This window comes from Epinephelus moara, chromosome 3 (assembly GCF_006386435.1).
Source record: "Epinephelus moara isolate mb chromosome 3, YSFRI_EMoa_1.0, whole genome shotgun sequence".
Classification (NCBI taxonomy): domain Eukaryota; kingdom Metazoa; phylum Chordata; class Actinopteri; order Perciformes; family Serranidae; genus Epinephelus; species Epinephelus moara.
In genome coordinates, this window is record NC_065508.1 from 24,551,328 (window position 1) to 24,563,096 (window position 11,769).

Consider the following 11,769-nt stretch of genomic DNA (forward strand, 5'->3'; position numbering starts at 1 on the left):
ATTGTGGTCCCAAAATCCAATTGCCAGGAACATCTACTGACATCAGTATCAATTTTCTTACATTTAACAAGTTCCCTGCACAGATAATTTAATTTCTTTTTTATGTACTGAAACAGATTTGGATTATTAATAGAAAACATAATTAAGTGTTAAATTATGACATATTATAGATTAAACTGGGGGGTGCTATGGTTAGAATTGTCACCTCACAGCAACAGGGTTCCTGGTTTGAACCTGGGGTGGGGGAGCCCTTCTGTTTGCATGTTCTCCCAGTGTCAGCATGGATTTCCTCTGTAATTATATTATTGAATAACAGGCCTAACAAATATTATTTTGAAATGGGCCATTCTGCATAATGGTCACTTTGAATTTTAGTACTTTAAGTAGTACATTTTGATGCTATTACTTTTGTACTTTTACATTAGTAAGTTTAGATGCAGGACTTTTACCTTTAACAGAGTGTTTCTCCTCTGTGGTATCATGACTTTTACTTAGGTAAAAGTTCGGAGTACTTCTTTCACCCCAGCTGCTGTGTATTGCAATAAATGTGAAATGCATTTGTTTTCTCTTGTACTCTGTATAATGTTTGATTACTGACTTAATGTGGAGAGACATCTGGTGGTAAAAAAAAGGCAACCTGTATCAGAACATTGTCAGAAAAGGAAAATGCTTTACAGGGTTGAACTTGATCTGAACTTGATCAGCGACTACTGTCCGAGCCTCTTTGATAATCAGCACAGAGTGACTGCGGGGGCGAGTCAAAACCTGATCAACAAATGACACAAACTCACACATATTTCATGAATCGTTATGCACTTTTATTCATTCCTCTGTCTCGACTCACAGGCCGCTTACAAATAAAATTCTCATATAAGCACTTTTTTCTTCCTCAAATCCACTGCCAGCGTAGTTTGAGCCCTTATAATATGAACTATAACTCTACATAACAATATACATTACATTATCATATCTGTATAAATCAGTTTGGATTCACATATGCAGATCAAAATGGGTTTTCAAAGACAGGTCAGGGACTGTAAGCACACATAGGAGAATACGACGCTACGCCACCGAGTGAGCTGGATGGAGGCAAGATGGAAGAAATACTGCAGGTGTGTGTGTCTTTATGGACTGAGTGTTCGGAGTTGAACCTGAGGGTACATTTCGGGGATTGTAATGGAAACTGACTTTAAGTAAAACCAACACATCTTGTTACCTTCAACCAATCAATGACAGTTTCAGTCAACCTTTTATAAGCAACGGTTTCATTTTGACACCAGCTTACATTTACACACACTTGTCACTTTTCACACATGGGCCACACTGTGACTGACACTTGGTGCTTAAAGTCTGACTACATTTAATTGACCTTCAGGGTCTACAGTTTAGGGGAATCTACGTTGTTTTCACACTCATGCTGAAATAAAACCTCTATTGTAGATGCATGAAAGTTTGACATGATACTAATTGCTAGCATTAATAGGATAGCCATGCATTTCATATACAGTAGAGGAGCCGCATGACTTCAGTGGTATTATACAAGAGATTCCATTGACGAGGACAAATTACATCAACTCAACATCTGCATTTGAACTGTTTTAAAAATGGCTTTTGAGTAAATTAGGTTATTAGATCATTGTAGCACCTCACCCTCTGATTTGGACAGCAGCTTTAAGGTTGCAGTGTAGAAAACTATTGAGGGAAAATAGGGCATTTATCATGTGTTTTATAAGACTCGCAAAGTAAATAAGGTTGTGGAGGAACATTTTGCACGTGTATCTGAATATTGAATTCACATTTGTGCATTTTTGAGCAAAATTTCACACAGCTAGATTAAGAAATTATCTCTTTTTATGATTTATGTATTTGATAGTCCCACCCAAGCGGCAACCTTCAGGGCTGAAAAATGAAGCCAAAACGAAACTGCCAAAAGCTGCAGTTCCTTTAATGGCCACTTGAGGCTGGCTCCAGAAGCCAGTCAATCCCCACAGAACCCCCATGTTAAAATGCCCGACTTTACAGCAGAAATAAGCATGTTTACAGCCTGGTACAAAAGACAGTTTTGGTCTCTCTAACTTCTTTCAAAATTCATGACTATTGTAGAGGGGGAGGCTTCAAGTTACGTATGATTAAGGGTGTGTCTGCTTTGAGTGACAGGCTGTCTGCCGATAGTGTGCTTGGCTTCTCAGTCAGATCCACCCCACACTCCTTCATGCCCTGATATGATCACCTTTGGCTCAAAAATGCCAAGATGGCGAAGGCCGAAGTGCCAAACTCAAGGCTTTGAAACAGGGTCCACAAACCAATGGGTGAGGTCACGGTAGCTACATCAATAGTCCCACCCTTGAGACAGAAACCCACATGGACACACAGATTTTTTTTGCAATACAATATGTTTCTGTGGGAAGGGGTGAAAAAAATGTACACTCTCTCATGCCTAAATAACAGAATAGGTCAATTTCTGCTGACCTCCAAAACCACTTTTATGACCAGCCTCAAAATGACAAACTTTACCGGTCTAAGGGCCACAGTTTGTCGTAGCGAATCGTCATGAGACGGTCGCAGTTCTGCCCCAAAACTACTTGGTTAGGGTTAGGCAGCAAAACTGTGTGGTTAGGTTCAGGAAGACAGATGTAAGTTTTGCATTGAATTAGTACTTTGGTCGCATATTTCACAAACGATATGTAACGTATGTCACTAGCATGGCGTGTTACACATACTAGCATACTAGGCTGAAAAAAATGTACACTAGGCTACTTTGTTATTAAAAGAAGTCAATGTTGACTTTGGGACACGAACACCAGTCTCCTGGGTGAAAGTCCTGACCCATCCACCACCTCTCCCACCCATCCTGTAGGGGCTTCTTTGATATTTGTAGAACATTACGCAGATTAAATCGCATTATGTGCCACGTTATTTCCCCTTCTGCTGGAGTCATTATTACCACGGCCAATAGAGGGCACCACCTTACAATAAATGTAAGTATAAGTTGTACTACGCTGCTTGCACAGTTGACCTATGAGATCGTTTTTTTCGGTGACCACCAATCACATCATAGTTTTCTATGGCCAATTATTACAATTAATGTCATGGCTGCTGTGCAAGTAAGATTGTCTTTATCATTTGTGGTATCGATTTGTTCTTACAGCACAAATATTCAGATACACATGCACATTTTTCCACTTTACAAAGCCTTATTTACATTTGTGAATCCTGTAAAACACGTCAATAATAGAATTTTTCTCTGTTGATCACTTCAATAATATACAAAGCCAAATTCATTTTGCATTGCACCTAATAATGTATTATTTCTGCGCACAGTCAATAACAGTGAAACCTTTTAACATTTCTGTAACAGCTTTATATGCCTTCTTCTCTCTTACACCATGCACATAAAAATAAATCTCTGCGTTTTTCCTTTTTGCAGTAATTTACAGTATATTAGACACTCAGCTCACCTACATTTCTGACACTGCAAGGATTTTGCGTCATACACAAAACTCAAAAATGCTTTCCTGGTTAGTCTGTCATGAAACAGGACATTTTTGAGGATTAAAAATCAACTGTAAAACATATTCTGCATGCAACAGTGTAGCATAGAAACCTTGTGAGACCAAAAAGACAACGTTTTCATATCCCTTCTTTAAAATTTCAACATTTTTCACACATTTAAATAGTTTGACGTTCATCCTTAAATTAGAAAACATTTTCAAAGGTTGGACAAGTGTCAGTAAAAGAAAAAAAAAAGAAAATAAAAGGCAAACATGGCAACGCAGAGTTTCTGCAAGACATATACTGACACACTGATCCCAAACAGTTTCGTCAAGGGGTTGACGTATAAATATACTCATGAAAGTATCAACAGACACATTCTTATAGCTGCTTCACTGGCAGTGACTGATTACATTTCTGCACACACTGACAGAGACCAAGTCCTCCTACTGGGACATGGACACATTTTCTGGAAAATAGTATCAGCACTGGATAAACAGTGTGGTGTTTCATTAGACAAACATTCCTCTGAGGCAGAAACCGCTGGCGAGAGGTAAACCTCAGTAGATAGAGCCAAATATTCCTTGACATCTAAATGAAACTGAAGTCAAGGAGTTAGAGAGGACAGAGCTTATCTGATGAAGCATATATCTTGATGAAATGAGGTGAGGTGTGGTTTTGTAAAGCTAATGCTATTCAGTTTTATTTATCATAGTCCAGTAGACCATAACAGGCCAGATTTAGTTTTTTTCTATGCTAAAGTGGAGGATTCTTACTTTATATTATCCTCTTTTTGGCATTTTAGCTGTGATTGGATGGGGATGAAACAAAGTTGGTTTTGTTTGCATGGTTTGGTTCTTTTTGCAATCTAATCAGGAAATGTACTCAATGAGTGGGAGAGACAAGGCATTGTGGACTTGCTTTGTGTGACCAACCTGAGTGTCTGTGTTGACTGCAATTTGTAGGACCAGCAGTTCTCAATCAGAGGTAATTGAGTGCAGGGGTGTGTCAGTGCTGCATGTGAGGCTGGGTGTGGCCAAGACACAGCAGAAAGCAGAGACAGAGCTGGGTCTTTTGTACAGTGCTTATTGATTTCTTTTCATTTCAATAAAGAAACTTGTTTCTTGTCACAATTCCAGATGAATCAGTGAACTTGTTGGAGTCGGCAGATTCTAAGGTCTGGACCCAGGCTACACCAAAGCAAATTTCAGGAATGGACTCCTGGTTTGGATTCCACCAATTGCTGCACCCACTAAAATCTGAACTGATGCAGGTAGAGTTTGCGACAGTACAACCAAAACAATAAGCTAAAAGAGCATAAAAATTTGGTGATTAATCTGTGTGGGTCCGTCAGTGACCCTCATCAGAATGTATTGATTTGTGCAGTTTTAGAGTGGTCGGAAACCTGTGGGTGCTGCTTTATCAGACTCTTTTACCACCATCCACTGGCACAATTTTAAAGTGAATGATTTCTTGTTTGCTCTTGAGGCTGCCTGTTAGCTATTGTAAGGGCTCATTAATGCTCCACATTAGGTATGGAGATGGACACAGCCTTCTGTCCAAACTCTGCATTCTTTTTGTCCATATTTGTGCACGTTTTCTGAAAGCTTATGGGTACAGATGAAACAGAGCAGTACCACCTGTAAACAAGGAGGCAGTGTAGCATACTTCAAGCAAGATACGACTGTAGGAGATGACGACGAAATTTAAATAATGGCAGAACAGAATGAATGGCTAATATAGTAGAATATATATATATATATATATATATATAAAAAAGGGAAACTCTTTTAGGAGCTGCACCTTGTCAAAATAAATCAAAAGTGTTAACAATGGTACTGATACTATTCTTTCTCAGACCTGAATTAATATCGTAAACACTCAGGCGACTAGTCGACTAACGGCCCTAAATGACAACTATTAGTCGACTAGGAAAATTCTTAGTTGGGGGCAGCCCAGGTGAAAAGAACTCTTCATCCACATGTTGGGATGTATTTAATGGCCTCACAGACCACCAACCATATCTAACACTGCCCCTTTTTAAAGGTACAGTGTTACGACCTCCTCCACTGTCCCCTCATTTGTTGTGTGAAATGCTCAACTCTGCCATCTAGTGCCATCCAACAGCTGTATCTACGCCATCATAAAGGATGCATGGAAGTATGAGGACAGTGATGTTTGTGACGCTTGAAATGGACATATCTATTTTCATGCATAAAGGGAGTATAAATGAGCCCTAAGCTGTATGCTAATGAACTGTGGCTCTGTGTCTCTGCCTGCTGACCTCCACCTCAAACCAGCCAGTTTATATCTGATGCAGATCAGCTCTGCACCTGAGAAATGTTTGTAAAATCACCAAAACATGATTGATATCTGCAGAACATACCTGTAGCAGTGCAGAAACATAGCACATATTGAATTTCACTGCAACTCATGTTGATCCTACTTCATGGCGGGACTGTGCGCCCACAGTACATTTTTACTTTTACATGACAATCACACATGAATCAATGCAATGAAATGGCTTAAATAGGGTAACAGGATAATAACGTTGACATGTGAGCCTTGGCAGCGATGGAGCAGCGGAGACGTGTCAGAGTAAATCATTAAAACACTGGAATGACACTGATGGTTGGCTGTGAACAAAACATTTCTTTATTACCTTGGCAACACGTTAGGAAACTTGGAGTTGTGCCACCTTCAACTACGCATTCCTGCTTTCTTTCCATACATTCTCTCTGCTTGCAAATCAAATCCTCCTCTTCAACATGTCACTAACTCAGAACTGCAGAGCGATGCCCCAGCCAGAGTTCAGAATATTTATGCCATAGAAAACATAAACAGAATCACAAAAGTATGGCATAAGCTCTCAGGGAAACCAGCCCTGATCTGCCTGATATGCCTGGTAAAAATAGCCCTGACTACCATATACGTCTTAAAAATCCCACACATACACACATGCACACATATGCACTCACCCAACCACACATGCACATGTATGCCGTTACATCTCGATTCTTCATAGTTCTGCTGAGCAAAAAAATAGGTTGAAATACCGCAGGCTGTGGATTTATTACAGTCTCTTATCGTGTTTCCCAGTTTCAAAGGTAAAAAAACCAAGAGATACAGCAGCTGTCGGAGTTCCTCGAAGGGGAAGAAAAATTTGTATGTATTTTTGCACCTCTGAAAGTGAATGCATATTTAATTCCAATATGGATTTTCACTTGGCAAAATATCAGAAGCCAGAAAAAGTTGCATGCTTTGGATCAGTCTAATCTTTGTCTGTATGTGACAAGAAGAAAAAAAAAAAAGTGATACAGCTTCGGGTGGAGAATGTGGATGAACAAGACAGAAGTTAAGCTACAGACGAGGCCTGCCAATGATTTAGTCTCTCAGCAGGACACATTGTGGTGTGTTAGTGTGCTCTCATCTACTGCAGGCTGATGAGGTCACTTGAATTGTTGAAAAAGCTCTCTGACTGAACTCCAAGCACTGCCTTTAAAAGGCCACACTCTCTCCATGGGCTCAGAAAAGGTAGGCTGAATATTGCACATCATGTCCGCATGCCTTGATATTATCGATCAGTGATACTGGTTTCTCCTTTTGTCCGACTCGGAGTTGTAGTCCCTGAGGCCAATGCTTTTATGGAGATTGAGAAGGGAGTCTCTTAGCTGGATGAAAAGGCAGGAAAGACATAAGTCAGAGTTTGTACAAGAACACAAGTAATCAAATGTTTAGATCACAGAGTGGGTCTACAGACAAAACAATCCAATGCTCACTGACTGAGACCGACTACATCTACACTGCTCCAACATGTTTCTGATAGTGTCCACGAGTATGGACACACATGAGGCATCTGGGAAGTGATGCATGAGCTGAAACCATCTCTTAAATAGCAGTGAAAATATGCACTCTATTTCTTTGTTTAGTTGATCTGCACACACTTTGAGGGTATGGCCAGGGATGCCATCAAGTCCTGGTATCTGATATCTGTTCCGTCAGATGAGTTTAAGATGGACGAGTGAGACCTTTCCTGTGTAGACATGTTGTGAGTAAAGGGCTCAGGCTGTGCTCTCCTACAGTCTTCCACACCATTCACTGCCTTAAGATCAGGCGTCTCACACAGCAACACTGTTTACGTCACTATCTTGCTCATCGAACCACTCGACTGCTTGGGTCTCTTTAAAAAGTTATTTTGAGCATGATGAAGGTCTGCAGCTAAGTCATTTGGAAACAAAGCGAAACAGAACTTTCTCAAAGAACTAAATTGACAACTCAGCCTATGACAGTATTTTGTAGTGCTGTACACTCCTTGTGTTTGACCGGCTCTCTCACCTTATCAAGCAGCAGCACTGATGATTTGATTATGTCTCTCCACTTCTGGAGCTCGTCGTCATGGTAACGCTGCTGGGAGTCCATGAGCTGCACCCATTCCAGCTGGGTCTGAGGTGGTCTGATAATGAGACACAGTTATATGGATGTAACACACACACACACACACACACACATTCTTGATGTTCTTCTAAATGCGTGAACCGTATATAACTTTATACATGGCCCAGCCAAGACCTTGAATAAGACTGAATCATTCTGGCCAAACAAAGATCAGGTTTCTTCAAATTTAAACCCTAGTACCAGTTTGCAAAAGCAAAGCAAAAACTTAAAGTTAACTAGAGCCCCTTCTTCACACATGCACCGCAACCCTATACTTATCTAGACATTACCCAGGGGAGATGTATGTGACAAGGCACATGTCCGAATCAGTTAGACTGAACTTTAAACGGACTTTACCCCGCCAGCTCCTTAATACAACGTCTTTATAATGTGTCATTGAACCCATGTGTGAATAGAGCAGGTAACTGTCTGGAGAAGTCACAGCGAGCAAGTTGGTGTGTTGACGAACTTTCTATGAAGATGAAGGGTCATTTACACAAAGACCGCAACAAAAATGTAGAACGCAAGAGACAAGATTATGACACTTCTCTCTAAAAGGGCCGTTGCTGAGAGGGTGAAAATGCTTCTGACAAAGACAATCTCCTGTTGTGGGCTACATGTGTGAAAGGGCAATTAATGACAATGTCCAGAGTTTCTATGAGAAATTGGCTTAGCATTTGGAGCACACAGAAGAAGCTGCACTTCACCTCAACAAAACACAAAGAAGACATTACATCTGAGGAAGATTCAAGGCCAGGCTAAAGCAGGATTTATACTTATGCGTCAGAGTTTTTGTGATGTGCTGTAAAGTTTGGTTGATTCAAAACACACCTTAATAGCTACAATTTCAAACACTTAACTATAACTCCCAGCATTCAGAGACAAACACTTGTCTTTTGCTGGACACATTTTCCCCCCAAATACATCATGCTAATGTTTTTAGCACAAGCCTATGACAGTTTACATTGTATAAATTAGCTTAGGGGCTAGCAGACTTTTGCTCTACACATATGAAGCTAAAGCTTTGTTAAAACATTTAACAAATATAACGTTACAAAATTCAGCTCCACAACTGACAAGGTTCACCGACAAAACAACTGTCTTGTACTAAACACGTTTTCCAAACAAATACAACATGCTAACGTTATTGGCACAAGGCTATGACATTTTACATTGTATAAATTAGCCTAGCAACGAGCAGAGATTTCCTTTGCTCATATGAAGCCAGGATAAATCACACAAGACTGAAAATGCTATTTTTGTGGAGGCTCTATTGTCTTCAATTTATTGTTTCTGATCTGTGAAATTGAAGTAAATAAAAGCTTCGTTTCCTCTGAGGGAAATGGTTTCAGCTTACAAATATAGACAGGAGGTCTGTGCCGCCGCCAAGTGTAGTTACATTTCTGGGGAGGTGCAAGTCAGGCTACGGCGTAGGCTCTACATCGACGCAGAAGTATAAATCCTGCATAAGTCTTTTGAGCCTGCTTTTAAGGCTCAGATTGTAACATTATAGTTTTATGGGTGATGATTTTTCTCAAGTGTCATTAAAAGGTAGTTGCTAGAGTAAATGTTTCCATAGATCACCACATTATCATTTATTTTTGTAGCTCCTACTGAGCTCTTCTTCACCGACACTGACGTCACCGAGTGCTTCAGTAAATCTGGTGCTGAACACATGCAGATTGATTAAAAAAAGAAAAGAAATAATGACTTCATACAGTGTTCAGCACTTCAATGCTTTGATGATCATGTGAATGCAGTTTAAAGCTCCCCAGTGCCACAGAGCTCTTTTCTGGGGGGATTTATCATCCATTCCAAAGATCTGTACCAAACAGAAAGAAATACACACAGGCACAACCAAACACCATGATTTCTTTTTTCATATCTACCTTTCTTCTGGTCTCATTTCCTGCGATGCAGTGAGACTCTGTGTCGTGTACTCCAGCATCCACAGCTTGTAGAACAACATTACGTTTAGAACCACCACCAGTATCAGGCTACAAAGAGAGAAGGGGAACAAATACAGACAGACTTTACTACAGGGCCTCATCCACCACATCATTTAATGCCATTTACTGAAATGAATCAGGGCCATGGCAGAAATGAAAATACCTTATACAGATCCTATGGGATGCAATTGAAGACAAGGACAGAGAAAAAAAGGTAGATTACAGCAAATTGAAACAACACAAAAGAAAGGAAGATAGAGGAAGAAAGACAGAGTGCACATCCTGAAATATTCCCTAAGGACACTGTGAAATTGTATTAGATGTCTAAGAATGATAAAGCCGAAACAGCTAACCACAGGCACTGATAAGAGATAAAACTGACTGTATTGTTGTGAAAGGAAATTAACTGACATCAGTTCAAATAATCAAGCAATCATCATCAGTCATTTAGCAAGCAAAAATGCAAAATATTCTCTTGCTAATAATTGTGAGGATTTACTGCTTTTTCTTTGTTTTATAACATCCATCAATTCAATTTCATCTGCTTATCCAGGTCGCGGGGGCAGCAGGCCAAGCAAAGCACCCCAGACGTCCCTCTCCCCAGCAACGCTTTCCAGCTCCTCCTGGGGGACCCCAAGGTGTTCCCAGGCCAGATGAGATATGTAGTCCCTCCAGCATGTCCTGGGTCTGCCCCGGGGCCTCCTACCAGTGGGATGTGCCCAGAGAACCTCTAACAGGAAGCGCCCAGTAGGCATCCTGATCAGATGCCCGAACCACCTCAACTGACCCCTTTTGACGTGAAGGAGCAGCAGTTCCACTACGAGAAAACTCCCGGTGTCTGTGCTCCTCACTGTATCACCATATCTAAGGCTGAGCCCAGCCACCCCACGAAGGAAACTAATTTCAGCCGCTTGTATCCGCAATCTCATTCTTTCGGTTGCTACCCAGAACTTATGACCATAGGCGAGGGTTGGGACGTAGATGGACCAGTAAATCAAAAGATTCATCACAATAAACTGAATATTCTTGAGTTTTGGACTGTTGGTCAGACAAAACAAGACATTTGAAGATATCATCCCAGAAATTTTGATTGTCATTTAAAAGATAAAACAATCAACAGATGACTGATCGCAGCCAGGATGTCAATCCTGCTTAACTCCCTGATGGGTCATTGGAGAAAACTGCTTGTGCTGAGTTTGAATTTTGCTGTTTGGGGTGTGTGAGGGAGGACTGATAAATCATTTGCCAAGCAGGGTGTGATAACAATATCCAAGTAATACAATAACTCACACAAGGCTGATGAGAAGCAGCAGTCTGGAGAAGTTGTAGAATGTGAGGCCTCCTGGAGCATCAGGTATGTGTCTGGTCTGTGTGGAACCTACAGGAGAACAAGACACAGAGAGCAGGGACTGAGACAGAGTCTTAAAAATGATAAAGGTGCTATGTGTGTAGAGTTTTGTCTTTCACAAAGTTGCAGGGAAACTACATTTCCCATAAATCCTGTCCTGGTAAAAGAGGGTGTTGTTGCTCAGTGTCAGTCCTACAGTATCTCACTGACAACAGACCCATTGGTGACCTCTGCTGGGCTGACCTGCCACATGTTTGATGTGGTGGATGTCCTCCTCATCCTCAGGCGTGGTGACAGGGCTCAAGGCCGCGTCCATATTCCCCGGCGTTCTCAGATGATGGACGAGCGTTCGTTTCCTCCTCCGGCTAGTGCCCGTCCTCAGAGCCTTGTTCTTGGGCGACTGTCTGTGAGGATCCACTAACAGCACATCCAACTTATTCAGCTCTAATTCTGTAAACCACAGAGATAATGGGAGGTTAGAGTGGTGAAAAGGTTGCAGTGGGAATCAGTCAAGTGGTTTGGTGTGGCTCCATTTACATTTGGTCA

General features: G+C 41.0%; 1 protein-coding gene across 2 annotated transcripts in view; it reads right to left on the reverse strand.

Annotated features, from left to right (window-relative positions):
- Positions 1–823: 823 nt before the first annotated feature.
- The window catches only part of LOC126387683 (protein Aster-B-like), a 38,340-nt gene continuing 27,394 nt past the window's right edge, over positions 824–11,769 (reverse strand). For both annotated transcript variants that reach the window (XM_050040298.1, XM_050040299.1), the window contains 5 exons: positions 11,467–11,673; positions 11,166–11,253; positions 9,816–9,923; positions 7,828–7,945; positions 824–7,163 (listed from right to left, as the gene is read on the reverse strand). In XM_050040298.1, coding sequence (XP_049896255.1) covers positions 7,074–7,163; positions 7,828–7,945; positions 9,816–9,923; positions 11,166–11,253; positions 11,467–11,673 — 611 coding nt within the window. In that variant the 3' untranslated portion in view covers positions 824–7,073. The remainder of the gene's footprint in view (positions 7,164–7,827; positions 7,946–9,815; positions 9,924–11,165; positions 11,254–11,466; positions 11,674–11,769) is intronic.